This window comes from Drosophila elegans, unplaced genomic scaffold, assembly GCF_018152505.1.
Source record: "Drosophila elegans isolate 14027-0461.03 unplaced genomic scaffold, ASM1815250v1 contig_476, whole genome shotgun sequence".
NCBI classification, from domain to species: Eukaryota; Metazoa; Arthropoda; class Insecta; order Diptera; family Drosophilidae; genus Drosophila; species Drosophila elegans.
Window position 1 is genome coordinate 8,156,871 of NW_024545863.1, and position 23,245 is coordinate 8,180,115.

The 23,245-nt window shown below is 46.3% G+C and overlaps 4 protein-coding genes and 1 long non-coding RNA gene across 9 annotated transcripts; 2 read left to right on the forward strand and 3 right to left on the reverse strand.

Moving 5' to 3' along the window:
• Positions 1 to 185: 185 nt before the first annotated feature.
• Positions 186 to 910, reverse strand: LOC108140474. Of its 2 annotated transcripts, none has more exons than XR_005977686.1 (3): positions 813 to 910; positions 385 to 602; positions 186 to 324 (listed from the first exon to the last, which is right to left on the reverse strand). It is a non-coding gene; the product is annotated as an uncharacterized LOC108140474 (long non-coding RNA). The 2 variants fall into 2 exon arrangements; XR_001774187.2 differs by having other exon boundaries at positions 385 to 605.
• Positions 911 to 1,032: 122 nt separating this feature from the next.
• LOC108140575 (phosphatidylinositol 4,5-bisphosphate 3-kinase catalytic subunit delta isoform) lies at positions 1,033 to 6,771 on the forward strand. 2 transcript variants are annotated; one of them, XM_017263448.1, is made up of 8 exons: positions 1,033 to 1,219; positions 2,060 to 4,047; positions 4,116 to 4,322; positions 4,434 to 5,021; positions 5,087 to 5,393; positions 5,452 to 5,622; positions 5,687 to 5,806; positions 5,867 to 6,771. In XM_017263448.1, exons 2-8 carry the CDS (start codon positions 2,294 to 2,296, stop codon positions 5,993 to 5,995), a joined length of 3,276 nt encoding a protein of 1,091 aa, XP_017118937.1. In that variant the 5' UTR covers positions 1,033 to 1,219; positions 2,060 to 2,293; the 3' UTR covers positions 5,996 to 6,771. The 2 variants fall into 2 exon arrangements, with proteins under 2 accessions (XP_017118937.1, XP_017118938.1); XM_017263449.2 differs by having other exon boundaries at positions 1,041 to 1,146.
• Positions 6,772 to 6,837: 66 nt separating this feature from the next.
• On the reverse strand, positions 6,838 to 13,803 carry LOC108140576 (protein hairless). Of its 3 annotated transcripts, none has more exons than XM_017263452.2 (6): positions 13,621 to 13,803; positions 12,466 to 13,171; positions 12,220 to 12,393; positions 10,897 to 11,654; positions 9,162 to 10,725; positions 6,838 to 8,967 (listed from the first exon to the last, which is right to left on the reverse strand). In XM_017263452.2, exons 2-6 carry the CDS (start codon positions 13,118 to 13,120, stop codon positions 8,939 to 8,941), a joined length of 3,180 nt encoding a protein of 1,059 aa, XP_017118941.1. In that variant the 5' UTR covers positions 13,121 to 13,171; positions 13,621 to 13,803; the 3' UTR covers positions 6,838 to 8,938. The 3 variants fall into 3 exon arrangements, with proteins under 3 accessions (XP_017118941.1, XP_017118940.1, XP_017118939.1); XM_017263451.2 differs by having other exon boundaries at positions 13,257 to 13,803; XM_017263450.2 differs by having other exon boundaries at positions 12,466 to 13,803.
• Positions 13,804 to 14,473: 670 nt separating this feature from the next.
• On the reverse strand, positions 14,474 to 18,020 carry LOC108140791 (myocardin). The gene is made up of 5 exons (XM_017263785.2): positions 17,801 to 18,020; positions 17,404 to 17,696; positions 16,254 to 17,348; positions 15,694 to 15,914; positions 14,474 to 15,598 (listed from the first exon to the last, which is right to left on the reverse strand). Exons 1-5 carry the CDS (start codon positions 17,810 to 17,812, stop codon positions 15,384 to 15,386), a joined length of 1,836 nt encoding a protein of 611 aa, XP_017119274.1. The 5' UTR covers positions 17,813 to 18,020; the 3' UTR covers positions 14,474 to 15,383.
• Positions 18,021 to 19,039: 1,019 nt separating this feature from the next.
• Positions 19,040 to 23,194, forward strand: LOC108140591 (meckelin). The gene is made up of 7 exons (XM_017263490.2): positions 19,040 to 19,340; positions 19,734 to 20,698; positions 20,758 to 21,932; positions 21,992 to 22,160; positions 22,731 to 22,818; positions 22,878 to 23,041; positions 23,103 to 23,194. The coding sequence occupies exons 1-7, from the start codon at positions 19,091 to 19,093 to the stop codon at positions 23,181 to 23,183; spliced, it is 2,892 nt and encodes a 963-aa protein (XP_017118979.1). The 5' UTR covers positions 19,040 to 19,090; the 3' UTR covers positions 23,184 to 23,194.
• The last annotated feature ends 51 nt before the right edge of the window (positions 23,195 to 23,245 follow it).

Genomic DNA, 23,245 nt, shown 5'->3' on the forward strand with positions numbered 1-23,245 from the left:
CTGCAATCTACACGATATGTGCTGTTAAGCGAGGTTTTGGAGTCACTGCGATTCCATATGAATCACCGAAGAATGACCAATGCTGAATCACCCATGACAACTTCACATAAACTTGTTTTTAAATATTTAAATTATTTTTTATTCTTAACTAATCATTTTATTTCCATGAATTTTAATTATCGCTTCTATTATCATCCAAATCGGTCATACAGTTTTTGCAGTCTTCATTTTTCTAAACATTCTAAAACAAGTTCTTCAGTTCTTCTTCTTTTTCAACGATTTTGATAGCGTCGCCTGACTAAATATATTTTTCATTTCATTTATCTGCAAGACAATAGATTGTTCAATGCTGGTTATAACATTTTAATTAAATAATTGACTTACATATATGACTTGTGCATCCAACGCCATATCTCTGTCTATTAAGAACAAATCCTCTTCTGTTTTTAAGGGAAAGCTAAAAGTGCTAGTTTCTGAAATGCCATTATTCTGTTGTCGGTTAAGTAATTCCTTAATTAATTCCGTCTGGAAGGCCACTGCGTCTGAGAGCAAGGTAACATTTTTCTTTAGTGTTTCAAAAGATACCCTTAGCTATTGATTTTCTGCTGAAAAAAACGAAAGTAGAAATACACTTTTCAATTAATAACGAATACAAAATTAAGAAACGGAGTAAACTATCTCGAATGACTGATATTATGCGCTCTTCTGTTGTAAGCTCCTGCTGATCATAATCTGCAAAACAACTCTTTGCGCATTATATTTCCAATAAAATGCCAACATTAATAACTCAAGAAATTCAGTTTGCAAATTACCTGAAGCGTTTGGAAACATGTGATCATCTGGAAAATGTTCTGATAGACTAAACAAAAGGGAAACATTTTAAAAAACAAAGACAAATATGATATACATTTTGAAAAGCACTGAAAATTTTAAATTTAACGACTTTCGCCAGGGCTGCACTAACAGCACTCATAGAGAACATAAAAACATCGGTGTTCCCTGCCAAACATCGATAGGACCGATATTCTGAAAACGTCGCTGACATCGACGTTGGCATCGATGTTTCTGCACCTCTAGTAACTCAACAATACAAATAAAAACAATTAAATATTCTTTAATAAAACTCTAATGTGAGATGATTAGACGGTGCGTTTGAAAAACAACAGCATTGCGCGATGGCCGAAAGTGGCCGCCAGTGGATACCGGTGGGGGAAGACAAGTAAGGAGCACCTACTGCGCAGCTCACACCCAAAAAAAAAAAACGCGAGTTAGGCGAGGGCCAAAATGGTGAAGAAAAACAAAAACAAACGGGCCCGGCCAAAATGCCAGTGAAAATCTCAGTTAATAGTTGGGACTAGCGTGTTTTTCCTGCCTTTTCCGCCTAGCTGCAATTTTAATTTTTGTGTCATCGCGACTAAGAGATGAGACATCGGTGCCGCGTAACTTTTTGCATACCCTTTCCGCGGGTTCAACTCCACCTGTTCGCTCATGGAATTTGACCCGCCGCCGTTGAAAAGTCTTTTCAAGGGACAGCTTTTCAATCTTAAAAGTTTTTCTATCAACTGCTCTTTTAAAATAAGTTTATAGGATTGGCCATTTCAGTCGTAAAAATTCCTTTGACCTTCCCACAAAACAAGTTAGGGCATTGAAAGGTCGACTTGATTCACCTTGTCTTTCATTCTTGTTTTTGTTTTCAAGTTGACCCCTCCCAGTCCGCCCCTCAACTTATGACTGTGTGATTCATACTAAATATAAAGTCAGCGTTTCTGCCTTAATAAACAAGAACTAAAGATTCAGAGGCAGTTTCCTCCGCCCTCTTCTAATTTGAAAATACAGTGGAGGAGGGATTATCCCAGGTGGTTAGAGGCGGATAAAACCGACTCTATTTTACGACGGATCTCTATAGATCTTGGGAGGGAAGCTAGGGGGTCACCTTATCAACGGGTGGGCGATCGATTCTCAGTAATGTCAGTAATTAAGCACCAAAACAGTCGATCGGCAATCGCCATATGTTTGCTTTCGAGTAACCCGGCGCCACCTTCTGATTTATTATTCACAGAGATGACTAACAATGAGATTGCCGAGCTGATTTAAATGGAAAACTTTGAAAACAACAGTCTGTTGATAACAAAAAGAGCGCCAGCCGAACTAGAAACTACCTACACAGCCGGAAAGTCCAGCCATAGTAAGATTAAAGACGACACATAATAGCCCAACCAGGAGGAGCTGGTGATCCTCCGATCCGCGGAAACGGAGAGGAGATCGACGATCGGGTATCGAAGATCAAATAGCTATGAACCACGCTGGCGTTGCCATGATGGACAACCGACAGTTGGCCTACGTGGAGCACCAGGTGAAATATGAGCCACCACTGGAGGTCATGGAGCCGCGCTTCTCGGTCAACCTGTGGAAGAACGAGCCTCTGGACTGGGTGGAACTCATCTGCCTGCTACCCAATGGGTTCATACTGATTCTAAGGGTCAACCCGGCCACGACCATCCAGACGGTCAAGGCGGAGCTGGTGGCTCAGGCCAAGAAGATGCCGTTGAGCTATGTGATCAAGGAGGCTTGCGAGTACCAGGTGTACGGCATCTCGACCTTCAACATCGAACCGTACACGGACGAGACGAAGCGACTGAGCGAGGTGCAGCCCTACTTTGGACTGCTCAGCCTCGGCGATCGCGCCGACACCACCGCCATCTCCAGCGACTACGAGCTGACCAAGATGGTCAACGGGATGATCGGCAAGTCCTTCGACCACCACCGGACGCAGGGCACGCCCGAGATCGACGACTTTCGGCTGTACATGACGCAGATCTGCGACAACATTGAGATGGAGCGCAGCATCTACACCTGGCAGCAGCGACTGCTCTACGAGCACCCGTTGCGGCTGGCCAACTCCGCGAAGATGCCCGAACTGATACGGGAGCGGCATCCGACCAGGACCTTCCTCATCGTGGTCAAGAACGAGAACGACCAGAGCACCTTCACGCTGTCGGTGAACGAGCAGGACACTCCCTTCTCGCTCACGGAGAGCACGCTGCAGAAGATGAACCGGTCGCAGATGAAGATGAACGACCGGACAGCCGACTACATACTCAAGGTGAGCGGTCGCGACGAGTACCTACTCGGCGACTACCCGCTGATCCAGTTCCTGTACATCCAAGAGACGCTCTCAGACTCGGCGGTGCCCAATGTGGTGCTGCAGTCGGTGTACCGCCTCGAGTCGTACATCAATCACCACAACGAGCAGGCCATTTTCCCGAAGCGGCCGCCGCCGAAGAAGCAACCCGCCCTGCTCCCCAAGACGCCCTCCTCGCTGTGGGACATGGGCAATTACTTCCAGCTGACGCTGCACAGCATCTCGAATGTGAACTACGACAAGGCGCGCGCCTTCAAGGTGGGCGTCCATGTGGGCCTCTTTCACGGCGAGCACAAACTGTGCGCCCAACGATCGACGGACTCGCCCAACGGCAACTTTGACACGTTCCTGTTCAACGACCTGGTGATGGATTTCGACATACAGATGCGCAACCTGCCGCGGATGACGCGCCTCTGCATTGTGATTTTCGAGGTGACCAAGATGTCGCGCTCCAAGAAGTCCTCCAACAACAAGGATAGCACTCTCAAGGACGTCTCCTACAACAAGAACCCGCTGGCCTGGGTCAACACAACGCTGTTCGACTACAAGGACATCCTTCGCACCGGTCGACAGACGCTGTACACTTGGACGTATGCGGACGACATCCAGTCGGACGAGGTGTTCCACCCGCTGGGCACCATCGAACCGAACCCGCGCAAGGAAGAGTGCGCTCTGGTGGAGCTCACATTTCACAGCAGCGGAACCGGAAGCGTGCGCTACCCCAGCGAGGAGGTAGTGTTGCAGTACGCTCGGGATCGCATTCGGCGGGATAACCAGCTGCAGCAGCAGCAGGCGGAGGCAGAAAAGCCACTTAAAGAACTGAAGGACCTACTGGCCAACTACACGGGGCTGGACAAGATCTACGAGATGGTTGATCAGGACCGCAATGCCATTTGGGAGCGCAGGTAAAGTTTCTGACTTCTGTAAATGTTTAAATACGGGTTTCTCCATGTAACGATATCTGTCTCAAAAGAAACGACATTATGCGTGAGTTGCCCGAGGAACTGTCCATCCTCCTTCACTGCGTCTACTGGAAGGAGCGAGATGACGTGGCTGACATCTGGTACCTACTCAAGCAGTGGCCACTAATTTCCATTGAACGCTCCTTGGAGCTGCTGGATTACGCCTATCCAGATCCGGCTGTGCGACGCTTTGCCATCCGTTGCCTACACTTTCTCAAGTAAGATATAATTGTATATTTGGTATTTCTCAGTACTGTTATCGAATTCTGAGATATTTTGACTTGGTGTGATATTTCCAAAGTTATTAAGCTTAAACCATTTTCTCACAGAGACGAGGACCTGCTTCTGTACCTCCTCCAACTGGTCCAAGCCATAAAACACGAATCCTATCTGGATAGCGATCTGGTAGTGTTTCTGCTGGAGCGAGCGCTTCGCAACCAGCGCATCGGCCACTACTTCTTCTGGCATCTGCGCTCCGAGATGCAGACGCCGTCCATGCAGACGCGGTTCGGCCTCCTCCTGGAGGTCTACCTGAAGGGCTGCAAACATCACGTGGCGCCACTCCGCAAGCAGTTGCATGTGCTGGAGAAGCTGAAGCAGGGATCTCTAATCGCCAAGAAGGGCAGCAAGGAGAAGGTGAAGACCATGCTGCAGGACTTTCTGCGGGATCAGCGCAACTCGGGGGTGTTCCAAAACATCCAAAATCCGCTTAATCCCAGCTTCCGGTGTAGCGGCGTAACTCCAGACAGGTGCAAGGTGATGGACAGCAAGATGCGTCCGCTATGGGTGGTGTTCGAGAACGCGGACATGAACTCCAACGACGTGCACATCATTTTCAAGAATGGCGACGATCTGCGCCAGGACATGCTTACGTTGCAGATGCTGCGGGTGATGGACCAGCTGTGGAAACGCGATGGGTAGGCCATAATGCAGAATTCAGGCATTCAGAACCGAAATAATCGATTATGTCACTCCCCGACAGCATGGACTTTCGCATGAACATCTACAACTGCATCAGCATGGAGCAACGCCTCGGCATGATCGAGGTGGTGCGCCATGCTGAGACCATTGCCAACATACAGAAGGAGAAGGGCATGTTCTCCGCCACGTCGCCTTTTAAGAAGGGCTCCCTCTACAGTTGGCTCAAGGAGCACAACAAGACCGCCGACAAGCTAAACAAGGCCATCAACGAGTTCACGCTGAGCTGCGCTGGCTACTGCGTGGCCACCTATGTGCTGGGCGTGGCCGATCGGCACTCGGACAACATAATGGTCAAAAGAAATGGACAGGTGGGTGCCAAGACATTGTTTGCCAAGGAAATTGGTTAATGTATCATTTGGTTCTTAGCTCTTTCACATCGATTTTGGTCACATTCTGGGCCACTTCAAGGAAAAGTTTGGAGTGCGACGAGAGCGAGTGCCCTTCGTGTTGACACACGATTTTGTATACGTTATCAACAAGGGCTGCAATGACCGCGAGGCGAAGGAGTTTTGTCACTTTCAGGAATTGTGCGAGCGCGTATGTCCTACCATATAGTTAGCCTTTGATGGGTTATTAATATTATTTACATTTACTTTTACAGGCCTTTTTAGTTTTACGCAAACACGGCTGCCTTATTTTATCGCTGTTCTCAATGATGATTTCAACGGGACTGCCCGAACTGTCCTCCGAAAAGGACTTGAACTACCTTCGTGAAACTTTAGTATGTCCCAGGCTGTAACTATTTGAGAAAGCACTAAATAACCGAAAAATTGTGTTTCAGGTGCTGGACTACACGGAGGAAAAAGCGCGCGAACATTTCCGAGCGAAATTCAGCGAAGCTTTGGCCAACTCCTGGAAGACTTCCCTTAACTGGGCCTCGCACAACTTCTCCAAAAACAACAAACAGTAAACAGACAACTACATCGACATCAAGAACTTGGCAACACGATCGTATAGAAATCAACCAACCCCCCATGTCCCATACAAAAAAAAACCGATCTACCCACTTTTCTTTTCTGCCTGCCTTTCTGAGCCTTTGAAATAGGCGTAGTACAATTTTGTGTCCAATTCATAAAGTTCAAAGCTATGTGTTCACTATGTTATGCCGAGATATAACCAATCGACATAACCACACCCCCTCACACAGAGACAACCCCTTGACCCATAGATGATAATGTCGCTCCCACAAGTGCTCCAATATACTTTACTGTTACATTGTACAATTACGTGTTCACCTTTTCTTGTATTTTTAACCATTTATCGCCTCCCCATACAGTGACCCTTGGACCCTGGAATTGTTTTGTTGTCTATTATTCATTTGTTGTTTAAACACCCCCACGCATGAACGTGCAAAAAATTGTATCCTATTATGCTATATTAATTTAAGAGACATTAACTCATTAAGTTTACAATTAACGATTTTCTATCCCCACATTACTAATTGTGTACTATAATTTTTGTCTGCTTCTGTCACCAGCAACAAATGAACATTTTTGTGTTTACTGGTTTCATTTTATAATGTTCCCTAATATGTGTAACGTAATTTGTAAATCGCTGGATATCTACAATTAAATGAAGCAATTTAAATACAAAAACGAACGAATGTATACAATTTAATCAAAACAAGAAAAATATAGATACATAATGTGCTTCTACGTTTACGATAGACTGTAATCGCCTCAATAACTTATGTGTTTTAATGGGAAATCGGCTTAAAGACATCCATCCCCAACTCAGCAAAACATTACGAGGTTACTTGTCACACATGTAGTATAAGATTTTATTGACATCAAGTATTCAGTTTCAGTATATATACCTATATAAAATATGTTTCTTTAAAATGTATTTTGTTTCCGTTACTTTACATACATTCCAACATCAAGAGATGCAGCATTTTGAAACCCTTTCGCTTACTTTTTTATAACTTTTTCACTTTTTGCCAACATTATTTTCGGGCTTGCGCACATTGTTTGACAATGCACATAGTACATGTGCTTTGCAACAGCAACTCTCTAGAGACATCGATATTTAAATTATAAAAACTACAATTCAATAAAACAAAAACGTCGTACACAGTACCGTTGTAAAAGTAAAATAAAATAATAGTCCCTAGACGCCTAGCTAACTAACTAATCAGTTGGTAGAAAAAACCGTAATGATGGAATTTGTATGGAAATTTTATTTATTTTCGTTAAGATTATCTTTTTCGTAACGCTTACAAAAAAGTTGGCCGAACGACTCTTGCTTAAACATTTTCAAACTGAATGGATTTTGTGTTGTGACTTTAACATAATCTGAAGCTATTTAATATTTGAATTTTTCATCGGAAAACATTATTGTTCTTTCTTAAACAACTTTGACCATTGAGTCAAATCTAAAGCAAGTTTCAATCGACCTTGTGCAAACTTTTCTTGACCTCTTATGGAATCCTTTTGTTTTTATTCTACGTAATCAGATACAAAATATACAGTATTTTGTTAAAATCCGTTATAAAAATAGTTATATTAAATATATTGGTTATTTCTCATGTATCGGTTTACTTTGTTGTTGTGTAAAAATACTGTATTTACAATTACAACTATTTACTTACACATTATCATATTCGTAAATATAAATAGTCATTTGATTTATATAAATAATTTAGAAAATATGAGAAACCTTTTTTTGTCTTTTTGCGTTAGGAATATTTTTGTATTTGTAATAGTTTCAGTTGTACGAGTTCCGGTTTGAATTTGTCGGTTTAGGATCTTTTTTTCTTTCCATTTTTTGTAAATATTTTGTATATATGCATTTTTGTACATTTTCATTTGTTTTCGATTGGACAGCTAGACAATGAATTGGCATTAGGTAAAGTTATACAACATTTTAAAAAATGACAACAAATGTGATGGTTCTATTTAGACCCCTCAAGGATTTAAAATTGAATTTCACAAATGACCCTTTTTACTTTTCTACAAAGAAATTTTAATTTTTATTGTCAGTCAATGAATCTTTTCAATGACTCTATGAAAGAAATTTGAGCTCTGGCATTTTAAAAGTGATTTAGAATGAAAATTGTAAATCAATTTTAAAATCCATTTAAAAGTTTACTGAAACAATAATAATTGTATATAATCTACGTAACACCAATTCTTGTCGGTTGCTTGTTTGGACCTCGGTATTTAAGATATCTTTTAAGTTTTTACCATAGAACATCTTCTAATGTTTGCATATTTGTCTCTAGTAAATTTGTCTTCTGTTTTACATATCAATTTGTATCCCTAGTTTTATTTTCATCTTTAAAGGCACAAGCTTTTTATAAAAATCTTTTCTTGATAAATATAGTTTAAAAAGTTATATGCTGCGATCCGTATCTAAGTTTTTAATTTTTTGTTTCTAAAAAAAATCAGGTTCAGTCTGTTTCAAGGAAATGTTTTGCTGAAAAAAAACGTAACTCTTTTTTGAGATTCTTCAAGACTTGCATTTTATACATCCTATAGAAAAAAGTTTGAATTACAATTACATTTTTTATAGTCGGCAATAGAACAAAATTCTTTTGCATATTAAATATGTTTGTCGAAAATTCCATTTCTAACTGTTTGTATAAAATGTTCTGGAGCGGGTTAAAACACATAGTTGAGTTTTTCCTCGTAGTTTTTCTTCTCTTTTCGCATTTCTTATTTAAATGTTCGGCCTTAATTGTGAACCTACGATTAGGCTTAGGCTAAAACAATAAGGTTAAAACTAAATTAGCAGCGAGCCTATGAAATAATGTTACGTGTAGTTGAATGTCGTCTTATGCGCTACTAGTGCGATAATGTACTTAACTCGATGGTTGGCCCAGAAACTGGGGCAGCTGGGGCGTGTGTATGTCTCAGTGCTTTGACAGATTCAGTGGTAAGTCTGGGGAGAAAAGAAAAAGGTTGTGTGAATATATTTTATTGAGTTATTGTAATATATTGTTATAACTATCTCCCCGAAAATCACAAAAATCTATACCATATATGCTTGCGCATATAAAACTATTGCCATGGAAATCAAACAATTCTTTAGCAGTTTATGTTCCCCATGGCCGTAAAATACAACTAATTGCTCACCTGAACTTTGTTCATTCCTTAGGCTAATAGTATGAAACATTGCGGAGGAGCTGGCGCCGGAAGTGGCGGATGCGCTCGAGCTGCTCGGCGAAGTGGAGGCGGTGCGATGACTGGACGCTGCAGACATTTGGTCGGTACTACTATCAGTCAGTTTTGGCGTGGCCAGGTGAGCGGGCGAATGGTGGGTGTTCAGTGCAGCCGGGTGCGGATGCTGGTGCGGATGGGCCAGGTGCGGATGCGTGTGGGGACTTGGAGCGGGCTGTCCGAAAGCGGCGGCAGCTGCTGCAGCCGCTACAGCGGCCGCACCCACTCCGTTGTACGCGAACGCGTGATAGGGCGATTGGGGCGACAGTCGCGCAGCAGCAGCAGCAGATGCAGCTGCAGCAGCGGCAGCCGCCGAGCTGTTGGCCTGTGGATGTGGCGGCAGTAGCGCCGAAGCTCCTGCCTGATAGTGGTGCATCCACAGCGGATTGTGCCGCAACGCCGCCAGAGTGGATATGTAGGGGTGGTAAAGCGACGGCGACACCACCGAGGGAATGTATGCGGCTGCGGCCGCTGCTGCCGCCGCCGCTGCAGCTGCACTGCTGCTCGACGTCACTGGCGCCGAGGTCGGACTGCCGCCCGACCCGTTTCCATTCACCTGAGGCGGTGGAGGATACATGTAGTAGTGCAGCGGCGAGCTGCGCTGCAGGTGCGGCTGCTGCTGTAAGTGCCGCCGGTCCGGAGGCGACGCACTCCGATCTCCGGGCGAGGGACAGCTGCTGCTGCTGGCTGACGGCGAGGCGAACTCGCGTCGGATCGATGCAGTCTTTTTGGGCACAGTGCGCGGCGTCGTGGCGGGCGATGCTGGCGAGGAGCGGGGCGGCGACAGGTCCTGCGACGCCGAGCTCGTTGTGGAAGGACGACCTGCTCCCGCATAGGGATCCCTGTAGTAGGAATGACCATAGTCCACTGGCAGCGGCGATCCCGCCGTGTACGGCGGCGAACGCTTCTTGGTTCCAGCGTGCGAGGGAGACTTTCCGCCGCCTCCATTGCTGCCGCTCACCTCCGGCGACTTGGGCGAGGTAAGCAGCGCTCGCGGGTAGCTCGAGGAGCCGGACTGGTACAGGGCGTGGTGCGGGTGATGCACATTGCTGATTATAGCCGCCGGATGTTCGCCGCTCTTTTTGCCGGATGAGGAGGATGAGCTGCCGCTGCCACTGCTCCCACCTAGAAGCGAGTGTATGCTGTAGGAGCTGTTCAGTCGCGTGGGCTGCGTAGTCGCTGCCGCGGGTGAAGTGCTGGATGAGCTGGAGCCGGGACTGGGACTCGGCTTTCCCTGGGGCGGGGCCAGATTCATCGGCGACGCCTTGCCAGCCGAAGACGAGGTTGAAGAAGCCTTTGCGCGGCTTCGCTTGCCACCCGCTCCTCCGCTGCTTCCACCACCGCTACCATTGTTTACGCAGCCGTTGTCCTCCAATGACACCTTCTCGAATTCACGTAGGATCCTCTTCCTGGGTGAAACGTGCTGGTGGTGGTACTCGACTAGACGGCTGGCTGCTGATCCCGACGAGGGCGGAGAAACCTTAAAAAAGATAAGCAATAGTAAGTTCTGTTCAGTATTTTCAGACTTCATTTATTGGAAGACTTAGGAAAGGCATAAATAAGGTAATGGCTTACATTTAACAATGCATTTGATTTGGTAAAAAGTCAGAACAAGTGTCTTAAGAAACAATCAAGGCTCAATCAAACTCACCTTATGCGTCAAGGGGTGACCAAGACTTCCGATGGCTCCGCCCCCGCTTCGCTCTGCTGTCGCCGTAGTCGTTGTGGCTGCTGCCCCTGGTGTCTTTGACATTTGCTCCAGGCGTGCTGGCACGCCATCGATTAGTTTCTGAATGATGCTGCTGAGCTTGGCCCGTGGTTTCGGCTTTGGTTTCCCAATCCCTGCCTTCAGCTCGCCGTTTAGGTCACCGTTCACGGGAATCGTGCTTACGCTGGGTGGCGCCGTCATGGCTTCCTCGTCCTCGCTCGTATTCATTTTCTCCACAGTCTCGTCTTTTGGTTGGGCATCATCCTTTAGGGTGGACGCCGCTTCTTTTGACTCGCTGTCATCGTTACCCTCCTTTTTGGGCTCCTTCTCGGGCCCTTCAGCATCCTCCTCGCATTTGATCGTTTCCGGTTTTTCACTTTTAATCTCATTTGCGGATGTTTCCGACGGAGCGCCTTCTCCTACGGCCTCCGAAGCTTCCGCCTTAAGAGTATCGTCGCCGTTCTCCGCCTTGAGCGCCGCCTCGAACATCGGCTGCTGCTCCTCGCTGCTGGTTAACGGCTCATGAGGCCGCCGCCGCTTTCGCGAGGCTGTCCGGAGAGCAGTCCGTCCAAGCACACTGTTCCTTGGTCGATGGTAGAAGAGAGATAGCTCCTTGGATATGCCACGTCGGGGTCGGGACTGCTTCCAGGGCTGATCTCTCTGCCAGGGCGATGATTGTATCGAGCTGTTGTCATCCGAAACTGCAAGGAGAGGGGATGTTATTAATGGTTCGGATTTGTTATATATTTTTTTAATAATTTTTTTTTTTAATAATCAGAAAAAGGTATATCGATATTTCGCGTTTTTTTACTTTCTCAATTAGAAATAACTTGAAATAATAAATTGTGTAGGCAGATCAATTGGTAAACGCCATCGGCCGACTACATTTACTTTCGTAATTTTTAAAATTTATTTAATTGGATTTTATCAGTTAATTTATAATTTTGTTAAAATCGGATGACTCTATATAGCTACCAAAAACCGTCCAAATTTTGCACTATTCCGTGTAGATTTTAAACAAATAGGTACTTTGAGTATGAAATCGTATACTTAAGTACAAATTCGGACTTTATCCTACACGTGTCTTATTAAATACTTGAACGAATGCGAAGATTTTTTTGCTATAACTATTAGCCGATTAAAAAAACCCTAGCTCAAGTTTAATTTTAAAACGGAGTACCATTAATTAAACCAGATTCCTGATTGGGTTTTTTACTTAAAAACAAGGGTATTCCCGGCGGAACCAGAGTCCCATGTGTTACGTACAGCTCAGCGATGTGGAATTCTCGTTCTTTGGATACGCTGTGGTCACCGCCGACGTTGGGGTCACAGTGGCCGAGGTGGCCGCCGATGGAGGGCGGAAGGTCTTCCGCGTGACCGAGACCCAGCCGCTCTTGTCGCCATCCTTGGATCGTGCCAGTTCCAATATGAATTTTCCATCTACGCAGGGGAATTCCAAAGGTGAGTTCGTAATATTTAATGAGAATCAGGGGAAATAAAGCGAATTCTTGCCTTTGAAGAACTGCAAACGGCCGCCATAGCCGCCCCAGCTGTTGTTGCTGTTGCCGTGCGTCGATATTGGAGTCCTGCCCATATCAAAGCTGCCGCCGGAGTTGCTGCCCTTGGCGATCTTCACTGTTCCCGCTGATGCTGCAGTGGTGGGCAGTGTACCAGTGGCTGCTCCGCCCAGGGAACTGTAGTCCAGGACGCCGCCAAGGACATCAATGCTGGACTTGGACGCAGTAGCTCCAACGATGGTGGCTGCCACTGCGGCCGATGCAGCCATAATGCTACTACTTTTGGGCGTCTTGGCATGCGGCAAAAAGCCATTTGAGGGGGTGGAGCTGCAGGATAAGGGCGTGGGCGTGGGCGTAGGCGTAGGTGTCGGCGTAGGTGTGGGCGTGGTCGTCCTGCTTAAGTTAGCGGGCAGGGGCGGTGGCAGAGGGGGCAAGCTACTGCTACTGCTCCCGTTCAAGCCATTTTTCAATAGAAACTTGGCGGCCGCCTCTGCAATTATGCTACTGGTGTTGTTGCTGCTCTCGTTGCAGTTGTTGTTGTTGTTGCTACTGCTACTGCTGCTACTTGCCGTGTTGTTGTTATTGCTGTTATTGTTGTTGCTGGAGTTACTGCTGTTACTGTTAATGTTACTTTTATGCTCATCGGTCATTGTTGTCTGTTGCACTCTGTTATGCTTGTTGTGACGTCATTTAGACAGGGCCTTCAAAAGAAAAACATTCATTTTGGATCGACATTTACCGCTATTTCTCATTTCTAAATCGTTTTCGAATGCACAATTTAAATACCATTTCTTTTTCTCATTGTTTTTGTTGTAAATTCCTCGCGCAGAGTTCGCGGCCGGAAAAAACGACGCCGACGGCGTCGCTAAGCAAAATATGCCAGCTCGGCACGGCGTTAAGAGCGTCTAGCACCATTTTCATGTTTTGGGGCACCCCGTTCACTATTATTATTGCACACACATATTCTTATTGCATTTTAGCCATTGGCCCATTGGGCGGTATTTAACCAATTTCACAGGCACACACGGCGGGGCTTTTTGCTTTGGCTTTAGTTTGGGCCCAAATGTTAAGCGGAGGCAGCGCACAAAGAGAGCACAAAACGAAGTGCGGACAAGGTGGAGATAAAATGGAAAAAACGTTCTCCAATTACCGTCAGGCGGATATATCGATACCCGATGGTCGGTTGAAGCGGGGGACGTTGGACCGAGGGCGCCCGGGCGGGGTCAGCGGGCAGTCGGGGGCAGCTCTGTTTCCAACCAATAAACTAATAAATAAATTTAAAAATTATCAACGAAAAACGCAGCTCGGTGCGCACTGTGTGACCGTCAACTGAGAACGGCAAAATCCCAAACGCTAGCGAGCCTGGTAAATAATATGCCGAATCCACTGGCACAAAATTTGGCATACTAAAACGGAGTAATTCCACTGCATATGTCAACATTTAATCTGTTTGTGGAGGGTGGATCAAAATTTATAAAGATAACTTTCCCAAAACTCAAATATGTTCGAACTAAAAATAATAAAAATCAGCAATTCACTAAAATATTGTCGAAATTGCCACTACTTATCACGTTATGGAAATGTAATATTTTTTATGTACACTTAGCAGAATGCGAAAATAAATGTCCGTAGCATCAGGTTAATACGCTATTCCCACTGCAGCACTCCCACGTTGCCAGTTGCAGCACCGATTGAAAAACTCGGTGTTGCCAAATTGAACGTTTTGTTTAAATTCATACTTACTGAAATCTGAAATCTTACTACATTAATATATAGGATAAAGTATTGATTTTACAGTCTAATAACCTTTCTGTTTTTATAGACTTATTAGAACTTTTTGTTTGGTACTGTTTTCAGAAATTAATAATAATGAAATAATATAGTAAAATAAATAATATTTTGTAACGTGTTTTATATATAAGCGAAAAGTTCATAAAGCGACAGCTTATACAAGCCAAAATTAACGTATTAGTTTTAATCAATTCAATTCAAAAAATGGGTCATTTAGTCGTAGAATAAAATATTTATTTATTATTAAGTCCAGAAGGTAAACATTAAGCGACAATATGGTATGTTACGATAAATTCCCACACTTCAGTTAGGTATTTACTTATGGTTTTAAGTGTCTTTTTATTGCGTATAATACTGTTTGCTTGTTCATCGAATTATATGTAATGGTGAGCTTGGGCGTGTCAAACTATATATTTAAATAGCCTTTGCATACGGAATACAACCCTTCTTCTGCTTCTTAAATTTAAACACAACTCGTAATGTCTCTCGTTTGCCGCCTCGGCCTCCCTTCAAGTATACTTCATATACTTTTGAAGTTCAAATGCAAAATATAATGTAAATCTTATGCGTCTATCATGTCGATTATCGGTAGATTAGTTTAAGTATAGGCTACATTTAAGTTGCTTTTGATATGGGCGAGAAGTTGTCGACTGCACGAGAATGGCCAAGAATAGATGCTTATTAGATATTGCACAAATTAAATAGGTAAGACGTTACAAAAGAGGGCAAACAACATAATAAATTAAATTTAGATTCTCTTTCCTTTTTGCCAACATAATTTAAATATCACAGACGTTTTGCCAATTGTTTAACTAATTTGCCGTTTTTGCTTGTTAATTTTGCATGCCAAATAGGGAAACCCAGAGTGGGAGTGGTGAGAATGAAATTATACGAATCCGACCGCAGGATTCGATACATATGTATACCTAAATGTCAGTCAAATGTGAAAATTAAATCAAGTCTTGTGTTGAACATGGCACATAATTGCTAAAAGGAAATCTGATGCCAAGCCTACGAGGGTAAACTGCTTTACTTATAATCTAGGCGTATTTTAGCGGGTAATTACTACTCCTGGAAGATTGCTGAAGTGGGTGCATGCGGAGATATTGCATCATCCCACGCCTAGTGCATGTTGTCTACTCTGCCTGAAGGGAGACCCAAGGCGGCGCTCAGATTGAGTCCTGGTGGAACACCGACTCCAACGCCCACTCCCACACCCACGCCCACTCCGGATCCCACGTTGCCCTCGCTTTCGCTTTTCCAGGAGGACACTGGTATGTGGGGAGCGGGCAGGCAGTTGCGCAGCGTCTGCACGATCTGAATGGTGTCCATGAGGGCTGGGTGGGAGAAGGAGGAGAAGAGAGAAGCAGGAGGAGTCGGTCAGTATATAAAATAGCTGGTGCACAGAACCGGTTCCCAGTTTTGTACTCACTCTTCTGCAGACTCTCACTCTGCTTTCCGTAGGGCTTGCACATAGACGGACGTATGTAGGTCTTCATCCGCGACATGTTCCGCATCAGCTCCGCGAAGATCCGAACTATCTTGTCCTGGCCCACGGCCAAGTGGTCCATGCGACTGGCGTCGCCGGTGGCCCAGGCCCCATTGTGTAGCGCCAGCAGATCCTTATTTGACTCGATAGAGTCCAGATTAGAGCTAAGGTTAGAGAAAATTCAGCAATGTAACGAGAAATTTGATACCAGGAGTTTGTTTTGAACTTTCTAGCATTCAAAAAAACTCAAGTAAATAATTTGTAAACTAAATAGTTAATTAGTTAAGCTGAAAATAAATCTAAATTCAAGATAATACTGGGTATGCTCATACAATTTTAATAAGAACCCAGCCTTACCAAAAATTCTCTTTTAAACTGTTGGTAAATGTCTAAATTATAATTTAGTTCAATTGTATTCTGTTCGGAAAGTGAATTGTTTTTTTTATATATTAATCTTTCAAAGGGTAAAGGAAACAAATTATGGACTTGAGCATTTCACTTACCGTAAGGAGTCGGCCACGTTCTTGTGGGTAATCTGGTCCAGCGAGGAGTGAGAGGAAGACGAAGAGGACGAGTGCGGTGACTGCGATGGCGGCGGCAAAGAATGGTGGCCATGGTGGGTCTGTGGACCGGCTGCAGCTCCTGCTCCGGCGGCAGATGTGCTTGTGGCCGGTGGTGGCTGCTGGTTGGCGGCCACGGCGGCTGCCACTGCCTGTGATTGCATCAGACCCTGGATCTGAAGATTGGCGGCCGCTGCCGCCACGGCCATGGGATCAAAGTGCTTCGGGTCTAGCTGGGCGAAGACGCGCTGCTTTTCCAGCGGACTCAAGTGGTTGCTTAGCTTCTCGAGACTCTGCTGGGCGAGGACGCGGTTCTGCTGTTGGATTAGGGCCGCAGTCAGTTGCTGCTGGTGCTTGGCTGCTGCCTGCTGTTGTTGTTGCTGCTGCTGTTGTTGCTGTTGCTGCTGCTGTTGTTGTTGCTGCTGCTGTTGTTGTTGCTGCTGTTGCTGTTGGTGATGGGCGGCAGCAGCGCTGATCTGGGAGAGCTGCGTCTGGATGCTGCTCTGCTGCTGCTTGGTCAGATGCTGCAACTGCGGGGGCACTGGCACCTGAGGCACCTTGGCGCCCGTCGACTTGGATAGATCGATCTCCACGTTGGCCGAACTGGAGCTACTTGCCACACTGGAGGCGGAGCCGGCGGCCGAGCCGCCCGGTCCGGACCCAGCTGTTCCGCCCGGCGGCAGGTGGGACAGACGCTGCAGGAACTCTGGCGTATTCACGCCCGGGTACTGCTGCTCCATGAACGGCATGGGTGAGATGCCCATGTGGTTCTTGTAGTAGCGACATGCCGGACTGGGGCACGACTGCACCACCTCAATGATGAACTCCTTCTCCATGCCGAACTGATCCCGTCCGATGGTGTAGGACTCGATGACAGCCCGCACCGTGGCGTCCACACTCAGGTGCAGGCCATGCGGCCCAGACATGTGCTTCAACATGACAGCATTGGCGAAGTGCTCGAAGGGCAGCACAATTTTGCCATTGTCGCGCAGGATCAGACGTCCCTGGGAGTCCAAAGTGAGGCGATTGGCCAGGACCCTGTCGGATACTGGCAGTTAGGAGTGTTATCAACCACGACCCAATCTCTACTTACTGAAGATAGGCCGCGCTGGGCAGCATGGCGTTGTCCTTGAGATCGCTGAAGCACTGCAGCAGCTCGGCGCTGGGATTCCAGCCCTTGTTCTGCAAATACAGCTGCAGCAGCATGTACAGCTTCTCGGTTACATAGCCCACGCCTGGCATTCCGGCATTTGGCTGGGGCAGCAGATCTCCGCCTGCCACGCCCCCGCCACCGCCACCGCCTCCCGGTCCTTTGGACAGAGCCGCCTTCATGGTCTCGGACAGATCCAATTTGTAGTTGTCGGGATAGAAGTGCTTGGCGTGGTCCTGCAAGGATGGAATAGTGGGTTGATTGATTGATACACACACTCAGACATGGGGGACACCCGCTTCCCCCGCCCCCGGCCCCGCCGCCGCTGCCGCCCACTCACCAAATTGTTCATTTTCGTCTGGGTCTGCGGATGACTCTAATCTGTGTGGCGCCAGCGAAGCATCCTGGATTCGAACGACCAACGGCTGCTGGGGATTGGCACTCACCCGTCGGCTGGGGGACGAGACTGGGCTGACTGGCGGCCACGGATCGGGGGAAAAAACTGTATGTGTCCGCCGTCTAATTGTCCTTGCAAGGAAGTGGGGGAGGCCAGCAGTGTGACCGTCGCGCGGCTCAGCCAAAAGCCCTAAAGTTGCAATTTAAAGCCAATAATAATAATATTTGCTTGTCTAAGAATGTGTTTAAAACCATAAAGTTTAAATAAAGGCATGTGCCAATTATGCTGAACTACATTTAGTATTAGTAAACAAAAAAACCTATAATAAAGGAATATTTTGTCATGTCTCATGTGGTTTAACTTTAAAACAGAATTAAAAACATAAAACAAAAACCATATTTATATATTTTTAATTTTTAAAAAAAACTACTGCGTACATACTTTTAATTTAAAAGTTTCTTTAAACGCATACTTTTTTAAATTAAACTTAGTACAACTAAAAAAAACAAGATTTTTAATTTATTGCGTAAGGCAAAATATGTACCTACCTATGTAAATTCTTTCTCCCGCGTTTTATTGCAATATTAGGAAAAGCTACAAAAATCCAGAAAATCCAGTGTCCTTTGTATGGAAATTTTAATATTACTATTTAGCCAGAAGGTGCGATATTAAAAATACAAATGCGTTTAAGTGGCTAAGAAATTCCTTGTGATGAATATTTAATATTAGTGTGTGTACAAATTATTTAATAACCTCACGGTTTTGACCGGTCATCACGTTGAATTAAATTTCAAAAATAGCCCTTGCCATATTTACCCAAATCGTATGCAAAATGCTAAGAAAGTAATGATGGCAATCACAATTTTGAGCACGCAAAGTGCTGAAACTTATAGGAAAAGCCATTGGGGGGCACGATAATCCCAGGCGTAACAAGTCTCGGCGACTCATTACACTAGATGTGGTGGCCTCCTGGTCCCGGAATTTCGGTCGAGGGAGCAACCACCTGGGCCAAACCTCCGGATAATAGCCATTTTGCATGCGTGCCCGGCAAAAGTCCGGGGGTTGGGTAGCCATAGCAACCCCGCTCCCACCACGAGTCCACTTGTTTACTTGCCTTCCTGTAAGCGCCTTCCAGGTTGCAGCTGCAATCGATGGGGTGTTCAGTATCCTTTTGAAGTTTGGCGCAGTGGCAACGGAGAGAGCTGAAGCTCAGGAAATCAGAACAGGAACACAATGTCCTTCCCCGGAGTCACTAACTGGTGCTCTATGCTCCCTTGGATTAGCCTTCTTATTCAAATTGCCAACTGCTCGCTGGCTAATCCTACGCCCAATCCCGCGCAGCTGCCAACGCCACACACTTTCCGCTTCCAGAATCCGCTGCAGTGCCTCAAGAACGAGTTCTACAACCTCAACCTATTCGACTGTGTGCCCTGCAACGAGGTCGTACCTGGAGACGGGGGTTTGGGAAAACTGCAGCCCGACAGTGAGTGGTAGTATTGATCAAACATGGCTAAGAAGGGTTGGCAACCGAAGGGGCAAGAAACTGCATGGCTACCCAAGCAAAACTATGGCCGTTAACCCCCAGAAAGGCCCTCAGTTTTTGGGTCACTTACGTCTTCGGAATACTTTGAAAATATGATTTTATGGAATTAAATTCTAATTCTAAATTTTATTCCTACCTTCAGGTTTTAGTTTTTGACTAAAAATTAAGAAGAATGAAGGAGATTTTATTAATATGTTATTCGAGAGTATAGATGATTGAAAACAACAATCTTTGAATTTAGTCAAATTCTAGATTTTAGAAAAGCTTTAAGCAGGAACCACTGGATTATATATATTAAAACATTTGTTCTCTAATGCCCTATCCCCATTCCAGAATTTTCTTGCAAGTGTCCGATTGGCCACCTATCCATCTATGAGCGCGGCAAGACTTGGCCCACCTGCGACGAGATTTGCACCCCGGACAGGAACGACAACTGCACCTCGGTGTGGCTTCCGCAGCCACGTCCCTCCTCCCAATGCAGTTATCGGTATCTCAACTCAACGTCGGTCTTTGCCAACCAGTTGCCGGTGCATCCGCTTATTTCCGGGATTATCCTGACCAGGACCAATCCGTCGAACAGTGGGGGCGATTGCCATTCCTGCGAGTTGGGTCACAATTTCCGGTACCAGGACTTCTGCCTGGCCAGTACCCTGCTCCGGCCGTATCTGCACTACAACGCCTTCTGGCAGGCCACCACCAACGCCAGACCGGATTCGGGGTCACCCAGCCACTTTGGTGACCTCAAGTTCGTGGCCTTCTTCTGCCTCACCCTGCGGAACGACACGGCCTGCCAGCAACTGGCCAATCTCTGCGTGCTCTCGCACTTTTCGCTGGAAAAGCACTCGCCCTGCAGCGCCTTCCTGCTCACCCAGGTCTCGGATGTGGTGATGAAGTATGCCCACTCCGGCGAGCAGGTGCGCTCCCTGCAGCCCTTCCTCTTCTACAAGAAGGGTCGCTCCACCAAGGAGTTGCTCTCGAAGACGCTCCAGATGACGGATCGCCAGGAGCTCCGGCTGTTCAGCACGACCTTTGGCCTGGATGGAGGACTCAAGCGGTGGGGTGCCTTTCACCCGGAGATGCTCAACATGTGCCCGCAGGCAGCTCCAAATCTGCGAGTGGCTCTGCCCAAGCAGGAGTCGCAGGTCTCCTGTCAACTAGCCCTGGACCGGCTCATTGATCTGGCCAACCAGAGGGCCAACGATGAGTTCCTCACCGTTTACCTCAACTTCAGCAGCAACTGGCAGTTCCTGCTTCACCAGCTGCCCGTGCTCATCGAGAACCTAACGCCGGAGAATCAGGTGCCCACCTTCAATCGCTTCCAATTACAATAGGGTATATAACTTTCCTTTTCTTTTAGAGATCCCAGCCGGAGGAGTGGCAGCTGGTGAAGCGGTTCCAGCTCATCTCGGCCGCTCCGCGGGACAATCGCCTCCACCAGACATTGCCGCGCTACGAGGATGGCCACAAGCTGCAGCTGTACTACTCATTGCGCTATGCGGAGGACATAGAGCTGCACTACACCCTGGACAGGGATCAGCCCGATAGGGTGGGTCTGCCGCTCATCCGCCTGCGTTACCGTCACATTGAGATGGGATCGGGAAATGCCTCGCTAAGCCAGCTGTATCCGTTCCGCTTGAGGATTAGCTACGAGCAAGTGAAACGAGGATGGGACCGGTTGGTTCTGGAGGTGGCGATGCCCCTGCTCCTGTTGCTGGCGCTCGCAGCGGCCGTCTTCCGGCTCCAGAATCTGCGGAGGAGAAGAAAGACGGATCTGTGCCAGTTAAGCAGCCTAATGGAGCTCCTGCTGCAGCTGGCCGGGAGTGTGGCCTACGCTCTACTGGCCACGGCCCTGCTGCTTCTGCTGCTGCAGGCCTCCAGTCCACGCCTGCTGAAGCTACTGCTCTATCCCGCCAGTGGGCTGCAGTTGCTCTTCCTGGCCGCCCAGCTGTGGCGCTCCAGCCAGCTGGAACTGTTCCTCATCGACTGGGAGCGGCCGCGGAGCAGCTGCGAGGGCCAGCGCCTGAACCTGGACAGCTCCTCGCTGTGCTCCAGTGTGCGCACCTTTGTCGCCGAGAGCAGCGTCTCCGCCTGGCGGGTGCTCTTCACGGCCAATGCCTGGATTCGCCTGAGTGTGAGCCAGAGGTACTCCACCTTGGGTCAGGTGTTTGTGCTCATCGCTGGCTATCAGTTGCTGGAGCGGTTTACCGGCGATCTTGGCCTGCGCTGCTGCTTGATAGCCGCCCTTTACCTGCTCACCTATCTGCTTCAGTTGATAGGCCACCGCCTGCTTGTGGCCAATCCCCTGCAGAAGTTCATCGACCTCTGCAGTCTGGCCAACATCTCGCTGTTCTCGCTGACGGAGCCCGGCTTTGGCTACTACATTCACGGCCGATCCCCACACGGCTTTGCCGACACGGACATGTCCTCGATGATACTGCAGCTCCAGAGGACCCAGACCATGTCGGGGCGACGGGGATTGCTAATGGACTCGGACAAGCAGGCCTACATCATCCTGCCGCCCAGGAATCTTCAGTGAGTTTGAAGGCTGTCCCTAAAGCAAAGTGTAATCTTTGAATTGGTTATCCTTATAGCATCTACCTGGAGCGGCTGCTGCTGCCCTTCCAGCGAAGCCTCACCGGCAGCCTGTCGCAGACCCTTCTCTACCAGAAGGACATCGTCCCCAGCATCGATGGCCAGATGGAGCGCACCTCCATTGCATATGCCAGTGTCAATCGATTCTTCTGCGCCTTCATCGATCATGTAAGTCAAACTGAACGAATAAAAAAGAAATATCACACACAAATTTAAGTTAGCAAGTTGATTGGCGAATCTAAGAGGTATAATACATACATCTACAGAATTATTAGACCAAATACCAAAATCTGGGTCACAGTTCATCAAAAGGACCGCGGTCATCTACAAAAAAGTTGAACCAAGTAAATTTGTACACTATTTAAATTTACTTTTAAAGAAAAAATCAATAATATTTTCCAATTAGAATGAAAAACATTCCTATGATTTAGGATATAGGATATAGGATTTTATTTATATTCCAATCGGATGTTTCCATTTACGATGAAACATATGTTTAAACCACACTAATTTTTAATTTAGTGTTAATATAAAATTAGCTTTGTAAATTTACTCGAATTACACTTGATTATTTACCTTTAAAATGTTAATTACGAATGTAATTAATTACTATTTTATTAACCCTAGTTCTTAGACCCTTTCTGTTGTTAGAAAATTAAGAATCAAATTTTTTTAACTTAAAAATAACAAGTTTTTTTTTTGATAATCATTTTTATTTGTTATATTGTTGCGTGACAGGCCATCAAGGACATGGACTATATAATCAAAGAGAAGTCCTTTGTGGAGCAACTGCTTAACTGCGAAATCGACAACTACATTACGGAAAGTGAGTAGTTATATATAAAGTTTCGGTCCTGCAGACTAAAGATTATTTTTATGTTCCAGACAAGGGTACCTTTTATATCGACGATTCGTTTGGCTTCTCCCGCGTTCTCCTGTTGGGAAACCATTTGCACATCTTTGTGCTGGAGCTGCTCCTGCTGCTGTCGATTTTCCTGATGACCTCGAACCTGTTGATTGCAGCTGCTGCAGCTTGTGTGTTTAATATTGTAGGATGCCATCTCATACAATTTATATTCCTATCCGATTAATCTAAACCATTTATTTTAGTTGCTCCGCCAAGTGTTTCGCCATTGGGTGCGTCGCAATGTCTCCCGTAAAACACTCATCGACGAAAGATTCCTCTTGTAGCCACAAGGCGAGGAGCAGTATCTGCGGGACGACGGTTTCTTTGCCATATAAGTAATATCAGA